At 35.6% G+C, this 24,329-nt stretch overlaps 1 protein-coding gene across 3 annotated transcripts; it reads left to right on the top strand.

Annotated features, from left to right (window-relative positions):
* Positions 1–496: 496 nt before the first annotated feature.
* Positions 497–24,269, top strand: tpd52l1 (tpd52 like 1). 3 transcript variants are annotated; one of them, XM_051875374.1, is made up of 8 exons: positions 2,046–2,084; positions 2,554–2,577; positions 11,893–12,008; positions 12,608–12,756; positions 17,927–18,028; positions 22,430–22,468; positions 23,145–23,205; positions 23,368–24,269. In XM_051875374.1, exons 3-8 carry the CDS (start codon positions 11,934–11,936, stop codon positions 23,488–23,490), a joined length of 549 nt encoding a protein of 182 aa, XP_051731334.1. In that variant the 5' UTR covers positions 2,046–2,084; positions 2,554–2,577; positions 11,893–11,933; the 3' UTR covers positions 23,491–24,269. The 3 variants fall into 3 exon arrangements, with proteins under 3 accessions (XP_051731332.1, XP_051731333.1, XP_051731334.1); XM_051875372.1 differs by lacking the exons at positions 2,046–2,084; positions 2,554–2,577 and adding an exon at positions 497–662; XM_051875373.1 differs by lacking the exons at positions 2,046–2,084; positions 2,554–2,577; positions 22,430–22,468 and adding an exon at positions 498–662.
* Positions 24,270–24,329: the final 60 nt, after the last annotated feature.

Below are 24,329 nucleotides of genomic sequence, written 5' to 3'. Positions count from 1 at the left end.
CTGTTGACTGCAAGGCCAATTTAACCGACAGTAAACTCTTTGCTGCTCTCAGGTAAACGTGTCACTCATGACATCATCATTTTGGTATGCCAAACTAGCATTCCTTTGTAATTAAAAAAATTTATTTATAACTTACCAACGATTGATTAGAAGTTACAAGGATATAGAGCAGGTTGTTGCTCTAAATCCCGGAAGAGCATTTTTGAGCCATGGGTTCCCTTTGGATTTTCATTTGGGCTTGCCTTAAAGAGTAGCGATTTTGGATTTTAGAGTAAAAGTAAAAAAAAAAAAAAAAAAAGTATGTGGTTGTATGTGTATTTTTTTATGTTGCTAATAATTTGTTAAATAAGAACTACAACTCCCAAAAGGATGTAAGTTTACGTGCTTATGGAATCGAACAACAGTTGTAGTCTTTACGTAGCAACTTTCGCTTGTTGATATTTACCATGAAATATATTACTACATCATAATATGCTAATTGAAGCCGCTCCTATTGGTCTGTGGCTGAAGCGGCTCCGGTAATGGGTGGGGTTTTGACAGCAGGCAGCGCGAGTGTGAAGCGGTTGTGTAGGACGGGATATTTCTCTGAACTGAGAAGTGCTGTGTATTTGTACTGGACCTGCATTTGCACAGTACCGCTGATATGGAGCCCAGACAACAGGGTGAGCTTACTTTCCGACCACTTTCATGTCTTATTGTTCTGTGAAAATACTGGAAATGTGTTTGAATAGTTCTGTAAATATCGTTTCACTTTGTGTATCCTCAAATAACTTGAGTAGATCCAAATTTAAGAGGCACGTTTTGTTGGTTTTATTTTTGCATATCAGAAAAATAAATACTATAGATTAAAACACATAACTAGCAGCTAACAGCCCAGTATTAATCTTTTATATAGCTTAAACTACTTAACAGTCATCTGTACATGCTTCTCTCTAGTCATTTAGGCTTCGTTCTAATGAGGTGCATGAGCTTAAGTCAGACACGTGATCAAGTTTTCCAGGGATCTGTAGCCAAAACACGTAAACAAATGAGGGAATTAGATGCAGCTCCTCCCTCTCATGTTCCTTTAGGTGCACTGATCTGGACAACCATGTGATCTTTCCATTTCATTTCCACGTGACTGTCCTGAGCTAAATAATTGAAATCTTGTGACCAGATATGTTCCAGTGGCAGGACCAGTGAATTGCCTGGCCTTTAACTAAACAAAACTGTATACAGTAGAAGTATAGACATCCTGTTGGCACCTGGTACTGTGTTGCTCCACCAATGTAATGTAACAGACTCTAATTGCAGGGTTGGGCAATGAAGAGTCATATAAATATCATCAATCTATGTCAGTGTAATAAGATGTCTTACACTTTGGTATACTGTAGTTCCTTTTTGCACTGAAGCCAAAAAGGCCTGTCTGTGTTTGGGATCTAGTCAAGGACCATCAGCTGTACCAACAAGACCATTGACATGCGCTTCATGAGCAAACCTATTTAGTATAGTATAGAAAAACATTCAGAAACAAACAGTAACAAAGTGAAGTTATAGTATACTAAATGAAATCATGTCAATGACAAAAACAAAATGAGTAAATGTATAGTAATTTGAGTCATTTACAACAATAAATGTGAATTTGATGTAGCTTTGCAGTGTAGTATAGTACTACAGTACAGTCAAGTTAAATTAAATGGCAGTTTACGGAATAGTGTACTATTGTGTATAGCTTTTATATAAGTTTTTATAATTTGACTAGACAAAATACAAGTAAATTATTAGTATATTAATACAGTTTGTGAACTAGAAATGTAAAGTCAGTGTATTTTTGCACCCATTATAGTATAGTATAGTATAGTATAGGGGTACAATATAATAAAATGCAGTAATTTTAAAAGTAGTACACAAACCTGAAAACAGTTTATTTATAGTATGTAGTTGTAGTTGAACCCTTAATACATTTATTTAAATCAATATGAACAATAAATTTAGTGCATCTGCATTGTGCATTTGTGCACTTAACCTTTAATGATGTTTGTTTTGCCAATCGTACTTCACAGAGCTGTACTCTAGCGTACTTTCTTCTGAAGCAATAGACTGGGGTAAGAGCTTGCTGTGTAATGTAATGAGTAAATGTGAAAGTGAATGTGACAAACCCAACCTCTGTAGTCTGTGTGTAGATCACTCATTTCCACCTCTGATCTGATGGATGCTGAGTTGTCTAGCTTTTTCACTTAGGTGCTTTTAGATGGAAATAGACAGCCATGTCCAAGACTTGAGCACATTCAAAACTTGTAGACACTGCTAAACCCTGTATTATTTGACAGACACAGACCCTTTGTTGTTCTTCAAATGCATGTCTTTTTGAGGTTTCTTGAATGAGACAGCATGGGTTAGATAGGCATGTGTGTGTGTGTAAATTTTGTTTTTGAATGATATTTTTGAATGCAGCCTGTTTGCATGTTCTTTGACATTTGAGTGCCGTTTGTAATCTGTTTGGATTTAGTGTATCATCAGCTCATGAATCATTTCATGCAGTGTTCTTCTTATTTTCAATTTGCTGAACCACAGAAGACAGGGAAACTTTTCATGCAGGTAGGTCTCAGAAGCATCTATTTTCATCTGAAGGATATAGCTTAGCTGAGTTTTAAAAACAACACATTACACACTTTACACATGGAATTCACTAAATACTCTGTCGTGTCTCTGTGCAGCAGTCAGACGGAATTAAATCCAGTCAGATAATCACTAAGGAGAAATCCCTCAGATTACTTTGGCAAGGCCAGAAATTACGCAATTCTTCACTGAAACCGTGATCTTAAATTATACTGCTTTATTTCGAGCTCTGAATAGATGTTGCATTATTGAACTGGAGTTATTTAGTGAAAAAAAAGCAGGATTTGTTCCATTTGTCACAGAAAACACTTTTTTGTCAAAATTAGCATGTTAACTAAAACTATTAAAAATAATTATTTGATATAAGGCTGAAATAAAAAAAAATAGATAAAAACATGAAAATTACAAATGTTGTCTTGACTAACTATAATAAAATATGTTTGTAAGTTGAAGTACTAAAATGACTAAAACTGAAATAAAAGTAAATTAAAGCAAAATAGAAAAAATATTTAAAATAAAATGACAAAAGCACATAACAAAATTACTAAATCTTAAACTAAAATTAAATTGAAAACAAAAAACTATAAAAAATAAATCTGATTCAAAATGATATTAAAATATTAAATATTATAAATGTTATTGTAATAAAATATTTAAAAAAAAATACTAGAATAGTATATAAATAATAACGATACTATACTATAATAGTATATAAATAAAAGGCCTATAACACCAATATGTGCAACTGATTTAATGTTAAATTTAGCTGTTGTTTTATTGAATTTTTGCACATTTGCACTAAGTTCAGTATTTGGATTTCCATTGATACAAGTTTTTGTGTCATTGAGATGAATAAAGACGAATATAAAAGTCATTCACACAAATTGCTGAACCTAATAATTCTACAGAGGCTATTTGTAGTTTTCGTTCCATTAGGCAACTGAAATCATTAACACATTTACATTAAATAGTTAAAAAAGGGGGGTAGTTATGAGTATTATGAGTGATTAATTAATTTAATCAATTGACAGTAGTGTTATACATAGATTTACACCAAGATTGTTTGCTTGATATTGTTGTTTTTGTCCCCCACTCATCTCTGGTTTGTGTTTAAATGTGTTTTTCTTTCATTCCCCTCAGTGGGTGAATAGTAATAGGTGTTTTGTTCATCTGATGATGATAAGAATGGCCTCCTCCTCCTCCACACATTGCAATCTTTCTCTGAGGACAGTGAAGTGATTCTTTGTGAGTCAAGAAGGAAAATGAGGACAGTGAGAGGGCTGGACAGAATAGTAGCGCATAGTCCAGTGAGCTTGAAGAAGCTGAACCGTCGAGCACACTGCCCTAAAGGGACACTTAGTTACTCAGATGACACACCGAACACCATGACACGACTGTGAATCGCTCACCCAGACATAAGAACATGAGAAAGATGAACTCTGATTGGCCCGTTGGTGACAAAAATAGACAACTTAACCAGAAAGAAAATATATGAAGGCCTATCAACAAAGATCAGTATATGAATGAGTTTCTCTGTGATAATCACTTCTTTATTGCATTTTCTTGTTATGTTAAGTGATGGCAAGTCAAATTCATTTCAGCGAATGGGTTCTTTTGAGTGGTTCATTTCAACGAACTGATTTGACCAGTTCATTAAAAAAGAACCAACTCAAAAGAGTGATTCCTTCCATATGTTTTTTAAAGCCATCTAATGAAGAGATACAGATTTAAGGTGATCAAGATGACCAACCACTTTGGTTATCCAGCTCAACCAGGTTCCCAGCTTTAGTTGGGTTAACAATATTGGTCAAGGATGATCTCAGCTGCACTGGCTAGTATGAACTATCTAAAAACCATGTATAACCAGCTACCATCAGAATCTGGTTTTAGCTGGATGTTTTCAGCAGAAAACATGTTATTATTTTATATTATATATATAATATATATATAATATATATTATTTATATATTGGTGGTAAAAAGAATTGTTTTGTATCGTAGCATTATTTTTCAAATGATCTTGGCTTAAATCAGATATCTCCGAATTTCATCTTGGTGGTGTTGAATAAACCAATTTAATATCACACAGTTCTCCTTTTTCCATGTAATAAACCTTCAACAAAGATTTAGCTCAGTGTCTGTAGACACAGTATTAAGGCAGTGGAACAGAAAGGGTATTATTTTACATATTCAACATGAAAATGATCCTCTGTTCTTCCTCTTATTCGAGACACAGACCCTTAAATAGATTTAGGGAATCTGATTCATGGGATAATTGGGTGGTTGATGCAAGGCATCAGGTAAGTTGCTAGGCAACCTGAACAATGAGGCGGAGGAACTGTGAAATAATTGCTTTTATAAGTAACTTTTCTTCTGATTATGCTCAAAGATCCAACCCTCGGTTTTAATCTATATCATGAAGTCTATTATATCTATTCCTGTTATAAGCAAATAGACAGTAATGGCATCTTACAGACTGGAGACCTAGAGCTGTATACAGTGTCTCAGATAGTGTTTGCATGTGTGTATACTGTCAAAGTATGTAAGTGTTTATTTCTTAACATCTTAATAGATTTTCCTCTGAAAGTAATTTTGAGGACATGCTGTGTCTCTGATTTGTCATACTGATTATTTTCATATTTTAAATGTCAGCCACGCATGCACTATGCTGGAGACTTTTTTCCATCATAATATGACATTTAAATATCCAGACAGAAATTAAAACAATCCAAGCTAATTTGTCCATGGTGTTTTTAGTAAGTCTGTTACCAAATTAAAACATTTATCCCTGGTTTCACAGAAGCTTAAGCCTAGTCCCAGACTAAAATGCACTATTGAGCTGTTTTAACTGAAAGCAACTTGCACTGACATGTCTTAAAATATGTCAGCCATTGTTTTGTCTTAAGATGCAGTATTTTTTTTTTCTAAGGCACATTTATAAAAGCTATACTTAAATGTATATACTTAAATACTTAAAAGCCCTGTAGTTAAATTATATAATATGCTGATTAATTAATTGAGGGTGCGTACGTTTACAGAAAAAAATTTCCTTTGCATTTTTCACATACAGACTACACTGCACCATTGTCAACACGATCCCTGTTTACGCGTATCTGCGAAAACAAATAACGCTGTAATATGCATGCCAGGCCAGTAGTTGGCGATGTCACTTTGTAAAGAAGCACTACATGCCTATAGACTGAACACGTAATATGCATGACGTCACCATTTCACAAATATGTGTTTTTGTAGTAGACGATAACAATATCGTTTTCGTAACTAGCAACTGCTTGTCAGCTAACTCAATTTGCAACTACATGTCAACTAACTCTCATTAGAGTATTAGTAGACTCTTAGGCTAGGGTTAGGGTTAGTAGAATAAGTTGACATGTAGTTGCAAAAGTTACTTATAGTCAGTAAAATGTCTGTTGGGGGAGCATCAAAATAAAGTGTTAGCAGATATTAAGTCTGCTAATACTCTAATGACTGCTAGTTGACATGTAGTTGCAAAGTTACTTATAAGGGGCTTCCGCACCGGAGAAACCTTTTCATAGTTCCTAGAACTATTGGCTGAAGTACCCGGATTTTTCGTGTTTGCACCGCAGGAACTAGGATGGATTTTAGTTTTAGAAACTCCTTTTGGGGGAACTAAATTAGCTCCTACTTCAGAGTAGGGTCGAAACCAGTACTATAGGAACTATCAGTAATGTAAGTGTACGTTGATTAGTCAATTGCATGTCAAACACCGGCACCCGGCATTTTTAAAAAGCTGTGTAAACATATTTACTTCATGAACATGGAAAACAGCGATAACGGCATTTACCTGTTGTCTGCAGGGTTGTGTTTTTTTCTTCGCCTCGTGATATGTACAGTGCTCAGCATAAATGAGTACACCCCCTTTGAAAAGTAACATTTTAAACAATATCTCAATGAACACAAATTTTTTTTTCCAACATGTTGACAAGACTAAGTTTAATATAACATCTGTTTAACTTATAACATGAAAGTAACGGTTAATAATATAACTTAGATTACACATTTTTCAGTTTTACTCAAATTAGGGTGATGCAAAAATGAGTACACCCCAGATCAAAAACTACTACATCTAGTACTTTGTGTGGCCTCCATGATTTTTAATGACAGCACCAAGTCTTCTAGGCATGGAATGAACAAGTTGGTGACATTTTGCAACATCTATCTTTTTCCATTCTTTAAGAATGACCTCTTTTAGAGACTGGATGCTGGATGGAGAGTGATGCTCAACTTGTCTCTTCAGAATTCCCCATAGGTGTTCGATTGGGTTCAGATTTCAAAACACTGCTTCAGGAAGCTTCGGAGCATAATGAATCAGCGTGTCGAATCAGCGGTTCGGAGCGCCAAAGTCACGTGATTTCAGCAGTTTGGCAGTTTGACACGCGATCCGAATCATGATTCGATACGCTGATTCATAACGCTCCAAAGCTTCCTGAAGCAGTTTTGAAATCGGCCATCACTATAATAAGTCGCTATTTTGTTTTTTTGGGTCACCAAAAATATTCTCGTCGCTTTATAATATTAATATTGAACCACTGTACTCACATGAACTGATTTAAATATGTTTTTAGTACATTAATGGATCTTGAGAGAGGAAATGTCATTGATGGCTATGTAGGCCTCACGGAGCCATCGGATTTCAACAAAAATATCTTAATTTGTGTTCCGAAGATTAACAAAGGTCTTACGGGTGTGGAACGCCATGAGGGTGAGTAATAAATGACATTATTTTCATTTTTGGGTGAACTAACCCTTTAAATTAGACATTTGTAGTCTAAAATTTAGCTTTGCTTCAGAGACTTTCAGTGGGGTGTACTCATTTTTGCATCACCCTAATGTGAGTAAAACTGAAAATTTTGTTCTTAAAGTTATATTATTAACCTTACTTTCATGTTATAAGTTAAACAGATGTTATATAAAACTTAGTCTTTTCATCATTTTGGAAATTGTTTTTGTGTTCATTGAGATATTGTTTAAAATGTTACTTTTCAAAGGAAGTGTACTCATTTACGCTGAGCACTGTAATACTGCAAGTTGTCATAAGAGATTTCATCTCTTACCCCACTTTTTGCTCTTTCAGTCGCGTAAATTATGCGTTTACATTCCATCTCCATTATCTCGAAACCAACGACACACAACAAACACAGCTCCGATCACGGCATCCTCCATCCATCGGTTTTTAGCGTTTGTAAAAAGCCGCCACTGTTGGCCGCTTCAGAGTTCCTATTCCCGATGCAAATGCAACCAGGAACATGGCCCGGAGGAGAAATTAGTTCTCGGGGAACTAGTAGCTAGTTCCTATAAATGAGTTCCTAGAATATTTGGTGTGAAAGCCCCTATAGAATGTTTAAAGTGGACTTTCAAAATAAAATGTTACCTTAATTGTTCATATGACATAAAAAAGGATTTTTTTTTTTTTAAAAACCATTGATGTGTTTTTTAATAACTAATTGTGAAATGTACAGAACTAGGTTTATTTATTTGTGCTATTTTATTACTCCTTCAAAATGAAACAATTATGTAAAGAATGATGTAAAAGGTGTTGGTTTAATGAGACCTGAAAATCCAAATAGGTTATACTGTATGTGCTGATAGCAAATATAGTTAAAGGACAGATGAAGAGCAGTGGAAATGCATAACGTACTTGGTCTGATTCCTTCTGAGGTAATGTCCACTAGCAAGCACTGAACCATCTTGCTTTAGTTTTAAACATGTAGATATGATCTACAGCATTGTGTGTGGTGTAAATGATGAATCTCATTCCTGAGCACTTTTCTTTGCTAAAACTGTTCTGCTCTGCTCTTCTACCTGCTGATTACATTAGCCTCTGAAAGTGTATCACGCGTTTCATACCACAGCACTCTAATCAGTTTCTCAAGTAATGACTGACCAAACCTCTGAGATGTGACTCTCGTTTCCCTCTGGACAAAAACAACCTCAACGTTTATTCACATTACTGGAGCCATATCAAATGCATTAGTGCTTCATCATTTGAGCTTTCATTTTCTAGCTATTATTGTAAGGTTTAGTTGTTTACTCGCCAACATCACGCTTTTAAAGAGCATTGAGTTTTAAGTGAATTGTAAAAGTCACAGGGTGTTTTCACAGTCCAAAGTGGTCTGAGTTTACATATAAGCCATAAATTCAACGTAATTTCACTCTCAGATAAACACCCTTAAAGGGATAGTTCACCCAAAAATGAAAATTCTGTCTTCATTTACTCACCCTCAAGTTGGTCTAAACCTGTATGAATTTCATTCTTCTGTTGAACACAAAATAAGATATTTTGAAGAATGTTGGTAACCAAACAGTTAAGGGGACCCATTGACTTCCATAGTATGAAAAATACTATGGAAGTCAATGGGGCCCATCAACTGTAAAATATCTTCTTTTGTGTCAGCAGAAGAAAGAAATTCATACAGGTTTGAAACAACTTGAGGGTGAGTAAATGATGACAGAATTTTCCATTTTTGGGTGAACTATCCCTTTAATGTAAAATATTGATTTATTTAAGTCATGCCAGGCATGTCTTGCAGTGCTGAAATGAAACTGAAACACATAATGGTGTATTGAGTTAGTGATTTTGCAGTTGAAACTAGGATTTTGGGGAACTGGGTTGAGCTTTCAGTGATAAGTGTGGTAATCAAACCATATTCCTACTTTCATGTCCTCTTCTCTTAAGTTTGGTTTTAGCCTTAAATGCATGAGAGAATACTACTATTTTGGTTACTTGTCTCTGTGTCAGCTATTATGAGGTGCTTTAGATTGAAATCAGACTTTTGTTGCCTCAAAACATACTTTCATGAAGCTTGTAAAAATGCCATCATTTTTGACCAATTCTTAGGAACCATAATGTGATCTTAAAGGAAGCATGTAAAGCTCTGTTATACCTGTTACCTTCAGATGATTGATGTGGCAGTTTGCAAGGTGTTTTCAGTCTTTTTGTGTACAGCCTTTCATTATAACTGCTAAAATACACCTTCATTCAGGGGTGAGGCAGGATAATTACATAGAGAAGGTGATGGTTAAATGTGTTTTAAAGGCTTCATGCAGTTGTCACTGACTGAAGGGTAGTTTCTGTATACTGGCGAATGCTATTTAAGACATAATGAGTGAACATGTTTTTTAGTTTACCTAAAACTAGCTGTTTCCATCCAAATAGTCCTTATTCAGACCAACGTCATCATGACAGGTATGAAAATGAAGCTGTGAGGGATAGACTTACCGTGTTTACAATGGCGTCCACTGTAAAAAGCTGTATAAAGCTCCTAGATCACTTATTAGGGCCTGAGCACCAATGGTGTGAGGACCCTATTGGAATTGCTCAGTCAATTCTCCTTCTTCTCCGAAATGAATCGCATTTTTGAGGGCCTAAACATGCTCGAAAACTCATGAAACTGTGCACACGCGTCAGAAGTGGTGAAAATTTACGTCTGATATGGGTTTCAGAATGTGTGGCAAAATGGCTCGATAGCGCCACCTACAAAATTTCAATTAAGTGCCCTTCGCGTTACGTTTCACGTACAGGTATGAAATTTGGTAGACACATGTAACAGCCCAATACTTACAAAAAAGTCCCTGGGTGCAAAATCTGTAAACCCAACAGGAAGCGAGATATTTTAAATTTTCTCTGCAAAATTTTTGCAGTTTTTGCCATTTCCAGACGTTGTATTTTAACGAACTCCTCCTTGAGATTTAATCAGATCAACATCATATTTGGTCAGTCTAATCTAAAGGCCTTTGCGATGTTAAATTGCGAAGATCTAGAGTTTTCGCTGAAGGGCGTGTCTGTGGCGGCCTGACAAAGTTCGATGTTTCGCCATGAAACAGGAAGTTGTTGTAACTCGGGCATGCAGTGTTCAATCTGCTCCAAACTTCACATGATGTATTAGAGTCCTGGCCTGAAGACATCTACATGATGTTACATTCATAGCGCCACTTGAGGGCAACAGGAAATGACATGTTTTACACTGTGATTAACTCCTCGTAGAGATTTAACCAGATCAACATCCATATTTGGTCAGTCTAATCTTAAGGCCTTAGTGATGTTAACTTGTGAAGATCTAGAGTTTTCACTGAAGGGCGTGTCTGTGGCGGCCTGACAAATCTGATGTTTCACCATGAAAGAGGAAACTGTTGTAACTCAGTCAAACAATGTCCAATCTGCCCCAAACTTCACATGTGTGATGAGAGTCCTGGCCTAAAGACATCTAATGCCAATATTCAGTTAGTCATAGCGCCACCTGATGGCGACAGGAAACGGCATGCTTGCACTGTAATTCACTCCCAGAAACACATTTGTATATGCCACGAAGTACCAAACATACTAGAAACACGTTATATCATGCAACACTTGGCTAAGCACTAAAGTATGCGATTAACGCCACGAAACAGGAAGAATGTAGTAACAATGTCTGATATGCTCCAAACTTCACATGTTTGATAATAGTCCTGACTTTTCCACAACTCATGTTCAGTAGTTCTTTTGTCTACTGAAATTTCTTGTAAAGATATTTTTGCAGTGTTTTGTCAGCAGAACAATCCAAAAACACATTATAGTACAACCCACTGAAGAGATGTATGTCTATCCCTCACAGCCTCGCTTTCATTCCCGTTAAAAAAATCAAAGATGGCGCTGCTGTGAATAAGGTCTATTCTGAATTTATTTTTCGTGAAAAATCATATCGCAAAAATAAACTGCAAATGAAGTAGTGATTCCATTCCAAAAAAGTTTTGGCAAATTATGGCAATTTTATTCACATCTTGGTGTTTACATTCAGCATTTTTTTGCAATCTCACAATTTGTATACATGTGGATGGAAACTTGGCTAAAGAAAATTTTGTCAAAGCTAATGTATGGTTTCAGAAGACTTACATTATAAACAATGTTTCTTGAGCCGCAAATCAGCATATTAGAATGATTTCTGAAGGATCATGTGACACTAAATACTGGAGTAATGATGCTAAAAATTCAGCTTTAGTGGCATAAATACATATAAAAATGAATAAATAACTAATGTGATTCATCAGAGTTAATTTCATTATAAAATATACCCTTATCCCTTAATTATGAGTTTGAGACTTTTTGGCGAAATGGTTTAAGATTTGTGTCATCCTTTTAGCAATGGTGGATCAACTTTACACAAGATATTTCTGTGAAATCAAATCTGTGAAAGAATGTGTTCTCGTAAATTTGTACATTTGACTGAGACATGTTAATAATAACTTTCATTGTTCTTCTATTTTTGTATATTTTTTCCAGGTTTATTGGACAAAGAGCCTCTAAAGGAAGTGGATGAGGACATGGTGTCAGAGGTGGATCTAAACAACACTGTCACAGAAGAGGAGCGAGAGGAAATGGAGAATGAACTGACTAAGGTACTTTCCCCATCGTTTTAGTGCTATAAACTAGGAAAATTAGGTGCAGGCACATTAAGGGCTGTTTGATCTTTAGTAACGGTGTCTGAGAACTCAAAGGCCACAAAGCTCAAGCAGAAATGGTCTTGCATGTTATGCAAATCCTGCATATCTGTCTGCATTTTCCTTCTTTGCATGTTGTGACTGATTGTAAAAATTGTAAAGGAACTATTCATACCTGTTCTGACCTTTAAAAATGACATTTATCGGCATAAAAGTGTAGTTAGGTTGATTCAGTCACAGTAAAGCAGTTACTGAAATTGACTGTGCTGGTGCCACACAAACGGTCTGTATTATCTCGTCCAGAACATATACCCCTGATTTAAAATCATGTGACCTTAGCTTTCCCATTTTTTCCCTTGGGCTATTTGATCCTCCCAGATCTTCACAGTCCATTGAGCCATGTAAGGCTGACGTTAACTGTGTCACAGTTTGTGTGTGGACAAAAAGAGTGGACAATTCATATTAGAATTTCTATATATGGTATAGTTATATATAAATCTAAAGAGCATCACAAGAGCTTCTCAGCCCCCAACCTTGACCTATTTTCCTTCTTTCAGTTAGAAGAAGAAATCAATACTTTGAAACAAGTCCTGGCCTCCAAAGAAAAGCGTCACTTGGAGTTGAAACAGAAACTAGGGATCACACCCTTGAGTGAACTACGACAGAACTTCAGCAAGAGTTGGTACGACATGCAGACCAGCACTGCGTAAGTAGAGTTTGCTAAACCCTGTGATTAATGTCATCTTTCGTTGCGGCTTGTGACTACAGAGGCATGCATCTTTTTAAGAGGACAATAGTGGTGGTTATAAGACATGACCAAAATGGTGAAAAAAAAACACTTTTCTTCGGATATTACCTTTCATGCAGTGTGTAATATAGCTGTTTGTGAATGTGAAAGGTCTGCAAAGTTTGAAAGATCAAAGTGCACGATAAATGGAGTAATTTTCTACTAAAAGAAAGAACCGATTCTGAACTGCCTGAAATGAGTCGTCAGTAATTCCAGTCTTACTTCCTGTACAAGTTTACGTAGGTTTTAACAAATTTGCATAATGCCAGCCTATGGTCTTCATTGGCTGTCCGTGAACAACGTCTACTTTGACCCGCCCTCAAACACTAGCTGTTGCTGCAAGAGTTTGGTTCACGTTGTCGGTGTATCGAGAAGACTGTTTTCAGCGCTGCGAAAGCAAATCCACTTTGCATGAACTTTTAAAGGATGAAAACTTGGCCTCGAATTGATACGGTAAAACTGATGCCATTGTTACTGTTCGTATCACTGTTTATCAAGGAAGCCCACGGATCTGAAATTCAGATATGCTAATGGACGTTTTGTTTCCGACATGTGCTGTAAGCAGTAGACCAATCACAGCAGACTGGGCCGTCTGACCAATCAGAGGAGTGTCAGCTATCAGAAAGGAGGGGTTTAGAGAGACAAATCTTTTATTGAACCGTTTCAGACACTGTGAGAAAGAAGTGAAGCTAGGAGATCTCCAAAACAAAATTAGAAACTTTTAAAAGCATAAAAGGGGCACCTGAACAAGTAGACCTAGGTTCAATTCACAACCAGATTATTTTAATACATCTGAAGTTTACATGACCATGTATTTTTGTTGTATTTCATGTCTGTAGCATAAACAGTATGAGCAATAGTGATTTAACAGTATATATCACATGCAATATTATTGTTTCTTATTAAAATCCGATACTTTGCATCAAAAAGAAGAAAATTTGCATTGACCTGTTTTTATTAACATGCTTCCTTCTTGAGAATGAATTGCAATCTAAAAGAGCAAGCTGAAACCGCTGTGTTTCCATTTGTCAATGTATATTTAGGTTATTGCAATCATGGTGTGATCCATATCTGCTTCAATTCACATTCACTTACACAGACAGTGCCGTTCTGAGGCACACACCTCATTTGCATGATAATAACGTCATTGCTACAAGGCTTGCTGCACATCTCTCTTTCACTTTATACGTACACACACTGAACATAGACATGGACAAATGGCCTATTATTGTCAATGAAAGGGAAATAGTGAGGCTTACTTAAATAAAATCACATCTCATTATGACTCATGAAGTATCATAATGTTGTGCATAACTGTCTACTATCACTAGCCTCAGGAATAACAGCTATTCTGTTTTTGCATAGATTAATACACAGATTACAAGCATGATGAAGAGAAACCATTCATAAGCAAAGATTGTGAATTTATGCTATCAGAAGAACTGCTACTTATTGTACATGTATTCATTTAGCAGACACTTTTTCCCTAAAGCAACTTACAAATGACAATAATACAAGAAGAAACAATTAATCTAAGGAAGAAAACAATACAGCAATACTACTAAACCAAATTTAACAAATGCTTGGGCTTGGCAGGTTGGTCACTGTATGGAAAAATCTTCACAAAGTTGGTTTGGAATGACTTTATGGGTGAGTAAATATAGACGTCATTTCATATTTAGGTCAGTAATGTGTATGAGAGTGCATGATCATTAAGTGTATAATTTATGCCCTTATTGTTTTAAAATTATTATTATTATTACATTTTTTTTGTGAAATGGTTCTGAGATTGTTGTCATTCTTGTTAGATATGGTGGATTGACTTGATGAAATGTCATTTTTTGAAAATCAAATCTGAGATAGAACGTTTGCTTATAGAATTATTAAATGTACAATTCTATAAACTAACATTCTAAATCCCCCGAATTAACTTTCGCTAGTATTGACACTTTAACTTTCTTTTTAGTATTACTGTTTAACATTATAATCATTAGAAAGGATATGTTTATTTGATAATAAGTCTGTCTGGCTTTGATTATGTTCCCATGTTCATCTGGTCATTAAGTTACTACAGTGACATGGTAACTAGCATCTCAAATGAATAGCCCTTCTCATGTCGCAGTTGCCATGGCAAGGAGGTTGTGGGCTGAGAGGGACAAACCGATCAGATGGCATCTTCTGACTGATATGGTTGATTCCTGTGTTAGCCTGAGTGACTCTACAAATGACTAGATTTCCAGCTCCTAGACTGTTCTCGGGTCAGTCTAGATGTGCTATGATACAAAGCATGTAATTCCACAACGTAATTCATTTCACATAATTGGGCTGTGAAATGTACCTTGTAGCACGACTAGTTCATGAACATTCTTTAATCATTTATTCACCATCATGTCATTCCTAACCTGTCATACTTTCCGTCTTCCATAGAACACAATAGTTTTTTCGCACAATGTTCACGCTGCACTTTCCATAAGTGAAGGTAAATGGGGATGATCAACCTCCAAAAATGACAAATAAACAACATAACGTCACTATAGATCTAATCTAGACTTCTGAACTATAGTCTTCTGAAGTCGTACAATAGCTTTGTGTGATTTTTGTAGACTTTTAAAGTCTTGTGACTGATCGGAATGTGCCACGTTTGGATACTGTATGTGTAAAATGTTATTAAATGTGGGAGTTTTGTTCTGACAGTTGTAGAGCTCTTGGGTCAAAAGGATTTTGTAATTTCAGTTTACTGGTTTAGATTAACTTGCTGTCTAAAATGTGATGGACCTCTCAAACAGACATTTGAACATTTATGAAAAAGCAATGAGGGCTAAGGGATTTTTTTTCTGCTGACCGTGACAAAATTTTCCCTGGCCCCACCACAAAAAAAGTAATACATAAATACAATAAAAAAGTTATTGTTTTATTGTTTTTGACCCATGTAACTTTAATAAATAATGTTATAACACCAAATTTTGACATTTTGATACCACAGCAAAAACAACTAGCCTAACTAATATACATTTTTAAATAGTATTACAGTCAGACAGTTAGTATATAATCAAATTACAGGCAATAGCACAAATAAACAATTAAATTTATTTGTGTTAATTAACAATTAACACAAATAAATAATCAGTGCTTTTCAGGTTGGCCTAACAGTGGTTTTCAGGTACAGAAATTGAATAAAGTAATCAAATGTAAAATAACGCTGCATAGTCTTCACTGTATAAATTAAATACAGATTAATCTTTAATAAAGTTACAAGAGTTATTCATTCAACTGTCCTGAGCGTCGTTCATGCTGGCCCCGGGCCATTGGGAAGTCCTTTTACCATACATATATTTAAGCATACAAATTTATGTAAATGTATAATTGTTATTTTCTGGTGATTAAATCTCATTATGATCCTATTGTTTCCTTTGTAGACACTCTTATTATATTCTCTGGATTGAATCAGCATTTCTTCCTGTTTTGTACGACATCACAGAAAAAGTGAAGTGAAGTTCTTCCTGCCTACAATTCAGAAAAGTCACCTTTTGTGTCTGTACTTGGTTTTAAGTTTGTTCTCGTTCTCCAGTCTCAGGCATTTTTAATATTTTAATGTCATGTTTAAAGCACTGTAACATACACTAAAGATTTAACCATATATATACTAGCAAAAAACAAAATGTCCTCCCACTTTCAACTGCTTTTTTCCCAGCAAACTTCTTAATGTGCAAAAATTAGTATGAGCATAAAAAGTTTCAACAACTGAGATTTAAACTGAACAAATTTAACATACATTTGACAAACAGCTCATTCTGCAAGTTCTCGAACATGTCTGGGGGAACATATGGTTACATGTGATTTGGCACTGTGAGGACAATCAGCTGTCCTTTCTGTCTCCCTGTAGCACTGACAGACATTACAGTTTATTGCTCTGGCCACATCTGCAGTCCTCATGGCATGTTCACGCATATGATCGGGGTATCTTTCTCTTGGTGTTTTTCAGAGTCAGTAGAAAGGTCTCTTTAGTGTCCTAAGGCCTCGTCCACACTAATGCATTTTTGTTTGAAAATGCATCTTTTCTCTCCGTTATGGCTAAGTCCACACTGAGACGGCATTTTTTTCAACAAAGACGGAGCTTTTTGAAAATGCTCTCCCAAGTGGATAAATTTGAAAACACAGTTTTTACACTGTAGTGTGGACAGTGAAAACAGAGGTATTTGAAACGATGATGTATGTTTAGTCATTTGACGCATATTGTACCAATACTATCTATGATTGTTGTGCCTGCTATTTACTTTCATAGTTTTGCTAAAGATAAATGTTCCTTTGTAGAATCTTTATATTACATTTCTGCAAAGATGACAGAAAATTTACTCGCAATTGCTGTCCTGCGGCAAAACATGATGACAATTGTGTTTTTGTGACAATTGCGTCTTGGGCACAACAGTGAATGGTTTATTTTGTTAATAAACTGATTGTGCCAGAAGAATAGTGTGAGAACTTTATTATGTCTCCTCTCTCGGTATCATCTTGTGAGCTTTTATTACGTTTAAAGGTGATTTAAGCATATTCAGATGTTTCAGTGTGGATGAGCAGCATTTAGAAAACAATTGAAAACGCTAGTGTGGATGGGGAGCATTTTGAAACGAAAACACTGATTCAAATGTATCCAGATTAATGTAGACATTGCCTAAGTTACTGGAACTGTGACTTTAATTGTCTACTACCTGTAAACTGTTTTAAAAAAGTGTCTTAAGGACTGTTCCACAGGTGCATGTGCAATAATTGTTTTTGGTTCATTAAACAAGCATAAAAAACATTGTTTAAACCCTTTCCAAAAAAGATCTGTAAAGCTTATTTGGATTTTACAAAATTATCATTAAAATCTTCTTTTCTTTCTGAGTATATATACCATATACTGTATATGGGGTCATTTCTGCTATGTAGTGTGTTTTAAACTTTGTAACGTTTTAAAAAATAAATGTTTGTGTTGTGGATTAAAGAAGGATTTCTAGAAAAGGGTATATCAGATTTCAGAAATATGTTCTAAATGTTTACAAACTTTATTTATCAATGACAATATTTGTTATTTATTGTGCTGTTCTGGCAGATACAAAAAGACATCTGAGACCCTGACCACGGCAGGACAGCGGACCTCAGCTGCCTTCAGTAACCTGGGCACTGCCATCACCAGGAAGTTTGGGGATATGAGGTACAATGTCACTTCCCCCTCTTTCTGCTGTCCCATCATTTCCTGTTTTTTCTTTTCTGCAGGGATCTCCCACAAATGCTTAGTTTACATGCTGTGTATGTGAAATGGCAGTGAAATGGCAGTGGTCTTGAGGCGTTTACCTCAGACAGTCTGTTTGAGAGGCATGTTTGTGTTATGTAAGCCTCATTTAAGCAGCTTTCTGTGGGCCAGATTGGGGGCAGTTCCAGCTGGCAGAGAAATAAGAGCTCGTGATGGCATGAAGAATTTATCGGCTCCTCTTCACTGGCTCCTGGACAGTTGAGACTTTCTGTGACAATGGATGCTTTCAGAAGTGTCATAGGGTGATAAATGATTGACTGTTGACAGTTTGAGTTATTTAATAATGGTCATGCTTTACAGATGGCCATCCTAAACACTGCAGAAAATCAGTATATTACCTATTTTTTTCTTAATAAATATATATTCCTAAAACAAGATATTGAGAAGCAACATTTTGTAATATACAAAATGTTGTCAGAACATATGTTGTGCATTTATATTTTTCCTAATGTCTAATCATATATTAATATGTATGCACGTATTTATTCACATACAGCATATGTAGTTTTTTATATATATATATATATATATATATATATATATTAGTGCTTCTCAAATGAAATGTTTCTTGTTTTAAGGATGTTTAGGTATTTTTCCTGGTAGACAAGTCAAAAATATAGATTAAAAATTGCCAAAATATAAGAACTTTGCATAAGTGTTATAGGATATCCATTATGTTTTATGCTCTTATTAGTGTGTTTTAAGACAATGTTTTATTAATCAATGAATTAGAGATGCAATAATGAAAATCTATGCATGATGCCCAGTTCTAATTTACCACTCACTCCTGACTTTGCTTTAGCTAAGTAGTGTTGATTTTACTGTAGATCCAACACCTCATTACTTTATTTTACTTCAGCATGTTTGGCCTTCAGGTACTGTATCCCAGGAGGTATGTGTGTTTGGTTGCCAGTGTGTGACGCTGTCTCTCTGCATGTGTCTGGGGGTTTTCTACCTCATGTTTGCAGTGAACATCCAAAGAACAATGTGTAGCCTTGCATGCTCATCGGCTCCTATAGCAGCAGAGCACATGATTACAGTTCATACTGTATGGAACTAATATGACAAGTAATGCTTTTTACTTCTCAGGAGTTCATCAATATCTTATACTTCAAAAATTGCCTTTTTTGTTTAAATAATGATCTTATTGTAACTGTTGTGCAATTTCTCTGTGTGTGTCCTGAGTGCTATGTACAGCCTACTGCATCAGTCCCAAAATGGCAGTATTTGGGAAGGGCTAAAGGGTTAGTTCACCCAAAAATGAAAATTCTGTCATTAATTAATCACCCTCATGCTGTTCCACACCTGTAAAACCTTCATTCATCTTTGGAACACAAATTAAGATATTTTTGATAAAATCCGATGGCTTAGTGAGGCCTGCATTGCCAAGATAATTAACACTTTCAATGCCCAGAAAGCTACTAAAGACATATTTAAAACAGTTCATGTGACTACAGTGGTTCAAACGTAATGTTATGAAGTGATGAGAATACTTTTTGTGTGCCAAAAAAACAAATCATGAAGCTTTACGAATCTTTTGTTTCGAATCAGTGGTTCGGAGCATGTATCAAACTGCCAAAGTCACGTGATTTCAGTAAACGAGGCTTCGTTGCATCATAAGTGTTTAGAAATTACAATGGTTCACTACTGGGGGGCGTGACTTTGGCAGTTTCAGTTTCATGAAGCAGTGTGTTGAAATCGCCCATCACTAGACATTGTTGAATAAAGTCGTTATTTTGGGGTTTTTTGGCACGCAAAAAGTATTCTCGTCGCTTCATAACATTACGTTTGAACCACTGTAGTCACATGAACTGTTTTAAATATATCTTTAGTACCTTTTTGGGCATTGAAAATGTTAATTGTCTTGCTTGCAATGGAGACCTCACTGAGCCATCGGATTTTATCAAAAATATCTTAATTTGTGTTCTGAAGATGAATGAAGGTCTTACGGGGGTGGAAAGACATGAGGGTGAGTAATTAATGATAAAATTTTCATTTTTGGGTGAACTAACCATTTAAAGTTCATTAGCAAATTTAATATACAGTGGCCCTTAAAAAGTATTTGGACTTAAAAATGTATGAATGCCATTGCATTAGATGCACACTTTTAAAGCAAAACCTTTCACAAGGTTTCCCATGAAAAAACAATTGTTCAAAATGAAGACAAAAAGTATTTGTAATGTGTGTGAACCTAAGGGAAACTGACTTCATGCACTAACTAAAAATGTACTTAACACCAGTTGGCTAAAAGTTAGGTCTGAGAAGAGGTCAAGCATCATTTCTCTGATTTTATGCCCAATGAATTGACCTAAAAGTTCTGCCAGTATAGTTGTTCTTAACTTGATAACTGCATGCATTTTATTTGTCCTCAAACTATGTTTTGAGTCTCATATGACCAAAATGTTTTTGCATGGCCTATAATCTGTCAGCAAAATAATTTACAATGTTCTTTCCCTATCTCTGATGCGCACCAAAGGTCAAATTCTATTGGGTAAGATATTGTGTTCATAGATTCCAGATAGAGATTAATGATAGCTGCTTTCTTTTAGCATCTGCATGATGCATGAGAACAGTTATGGTGCTGAAACTAAATCTGACTTAGAAAGGACTCAGACACAGTGCTTCCATAAATAATCAATATGGGTGTGAAGAGATATTCAAATATCTGAGCAGTTAAAATGAATATTTCAATACAGTTTCAATGAGTGTCAGCCTAACATTGATTCTAATATTGTGTGGAGTCATAAACTCTTTAGATAATATGAGATCTGAAATGGTTTATTGTCTCAGACTATGGCATTATAAGCAGGTCTTATTTTATTTTCAGCAATGCACCTTCAAATCAATGTAGAATTTCTCTGTCCTTGCACATTGACTATGGTCCTGTTTCCACCTGGTATTAAGATGCATTTTGGTCGATCAGATCACAAGTGAACGAGGGAGACACATTCCCGTTTACACCTGGTGTTTTAATCTGTCTCTTTTGTCCACTTTCAACCCCTTTTGTCCTGATTTATTCGAGGGGAGGGTCCATGGGTGGGTAAATGTATGGGTTTTTACAGATCTTTCGATCTAAATGGACAAAATAAGCTCTTGCAATTTACATATGAACGCTCCCAGACGGAAAAACATAGAGAGCATCAACTTTCGTTTCTGCTCTGACAGCCACAAGACCACACCGAATGCTGTGAATGCGTGTTAGAAATCAGGAATGGTGAGAGAACATTGCGCTTGGTACGTTTTTCGTCTTCAAACCAAACTTGGGTCTCCAGCCAACAAAGTTTAATCCCATCTGGTCAGCGTGCTTCCCATAATGTTTATACATTAAGTCAGTAGGCGGAGAGTAGGTGGTCTTTTGTGGCTGTTCGAACGCACTCGACCACATCTAGCAATCTGGTCGAATACGTTTTCAACTACCTCTGGAGGTGGTACAAGCTCAAAACATTTTACACCCCGTTTACACCTGTATTTAGTGTAGTCCACTTGTGATCTGATCAACCAAAATGATCTTAATACCAGGGGCCTATATTCCATTGTTTACTAGATCAGCATCTGTTGCTTTTCATTGTGAAACATTTTTGACAAATAATGCATGTAATACTCTGATTTGATATATAGTTTATGAAAGAAATAGCAACCCCTTTCTTCCACCTTCCACCTTCCTTCCAGTATAGCTATAACAGGAATCTATGCCTATATGGGATAGTTATATGGTCCATTGAAAAGTCACTGGTTTGTGCACTCCCGTTCAAAAGTTTGGGGTCAGTAAGATTTTATTTTTGAAAGAAATTAATAATTTTATTCAGAAAGGATGCATTAAACTGATACAAAGTCACAGTAAATACATCTATAATGTTACAAAAGATGTATATTTCAAATGAATGCTTTTTGAACATGCTATTCATTAGAGAATTCTGTAAAAAAAAAAAAGTTAACACAAAAATATTAAGCAATCAACTGTTTTCAACATTGATGATAATAAGAAATGTTTCTTGAGCACCAAATCAGCCAATTACAATGATTTCTGAAGGATCATGTGACACTGAAGACTGGAGTAATGATGCTGAAAATTCAGCTTTGTCATCACAGGAATAATTTTTTTAAAATATCATCAACCTCAAACTTTTCAACAGTAGTGTAGATGTAGTGAAATCTACTGCTGCAGGCTACACTTAAATACTGTATAACTAGAATTATAACCATTTGACTATTAGCATTTTATGTGTCTTATTTGCAATGCATTTCTTTGTCCATGATGATGATTGAACCTCTCTCTTGCTTGGCCATGCTTTCATGGGACAGCTATTCTATACGCCATTCAATGAGCATGCCTGCAATGAGGTAAATCTGTAAGACAGCTTGATTTGCATGTTTGTTATTATATGGCATTTAAAGGGTTAGTTCACCCTCATTACCAGAAGCCAGTGATTATAGTTTATAAAGTTATAAATATGAATATTTTTCTTACAAAAATGCATCACTTCACTTTAGAAGGCCTTTATTATTAACCCGTATGGATAACTTTTATGATGTATGGATGCGCTTTTTTGGGCTTCAAAATCTAGGGTACCATTCACTCCCATTATAAAGCCTGGAAGAGCCAGGATAATTTTTAATATAACTCTGATTGTGTTTGGCTGAAAAAAGAAAGTCATATACACCTAGGATGGCTTGAGGGTGAGTAAATGATAGGAAAATTTTCATTTTTGGGTGAACTAACCCTTTTAATAAAAGAATCCATAAATGTGATGTTTTATGATACAAACAACACAAAAATGCATGTGACACCATATATTACATATAAAACAGTACACTACAGGTTGTGTTAGTGTGTCAGATTTATAAACAGTTGTGGTTTTGTTGCATTAAAAACTATAAGTAATGGTATTACTTTTTCATTACACAACAAAAACCTAAAAAACCAGCAGAGATGTTAGGACTCCTATTGAATGGACCAAGTTTAGAGTTAGATTAGGTTTAGTGAAATGCATAAAACAAAGTTGTCTTTATTCCACAGGAACTCACCTAGTTTCAAGTCCTTTGAGGAGAAAGTTGAAAGCACAGTTTCAAACATTAAGGTAAGCCTGACATAAAATTACCTTATTAGTGGTCAAACACTAACCTTGTCCCTTAGTTCAGTGCTGTTAATAATTGATCAGCTTATCATTGGGAGTTTTCAACTTCACTGTATGGATGTCAACAAACCATCCAATGTTATGAGAGTTTTGTGTTGTGAGCAGTCAAAGGTTGGAGGAACGGGAGGTGCAGGCAGTTTTGAAGAGGTCCTGTCATCAGCAGCCCACGCCAGTGCCCAGGACACCCCTACTAACAACGTAAACGAGAGCAGCGAGCGCTCATGCTGAAGGTGTTAATGGTCTACAGGTGGAACTCTGATGCCCCCTAGTGGTCTGGAGACCACAGTGAGAATTGCACGGGGGGCCAAGACACATGCCTTTCAGATGTGTACTGGTGGATTATCGGTCCAAAATATTTTGTACGGACGGAAAACAACAAAGTGGAGCATGTTTATTCTTTAACTTTTCTTCAAAATATGTATATATTTCGAGGAGACTGCCTTTGGTGTAGTCCTGCGTTACTTTATTGTTATTTATACTAACTCAACTTTGTGTTAACAGTAACAAAGCATGATACATTTCCAGGACCAAATGTAATGGCTGCATATCCAATCCTAAGAGAATTACTTGAAAGAATGTTTAACAAAATGGATGTTACTTGCTTTTTTCCTGTCATAAATCTGTTAATGCTCCTATTCCTGCTGTATATCCCACAACTAGAGCACATGTTTGCTGATAACAAATGTAAACAGCTAATTATAGAACATGGATTTACTGATTTTACTGCAGTTTATTAGTCTGTCTAACATGCCTGTTGTAAATTAAGTATTGGTAACAATAATTGTCACTGACCAAAAATGTATAGCATTATGTCCTGTTTTTTTTTTTCTTCATACATTTTGTGTAAAATTTGTTGCAGCTTTACATATTTAAAATTGACTTTTAAGTCAATTGTTGTTTTAAGGAAAAGGATTTCATAACTGAAATCTTTCTTTAAATGCGCACTCAGTGTTGAGTTGCATTCATTAATAACGTTAGTCATTAAACGTTTTTTGCAAAGTTACAAAGTCCCGACTCATCAGTTGTGAAATAAAGGTGAACTGAACTGTAATTATAAACCATAACAT

Source organism: Ctenopharyngodon idella, chromosome 20, assembly GCF_019924925.1.
Source record: "Ctenopharyngodon idella isolate HZGC_01 chromosome 20, HZGC01, whole genome shotgun sequence".
NCBI lineage: Eukaryota > Metazoa > Chordata > Actinopteri > Cypriniformes > Xenocyprididae > Ctenopharyngodon > Ctenopharyngodon idella.
The sequence above is the reverse complement of the archived record's forward strand: the minus strand, read 5'-3'. Positions and strand labels throughout refer to the sequence as shown.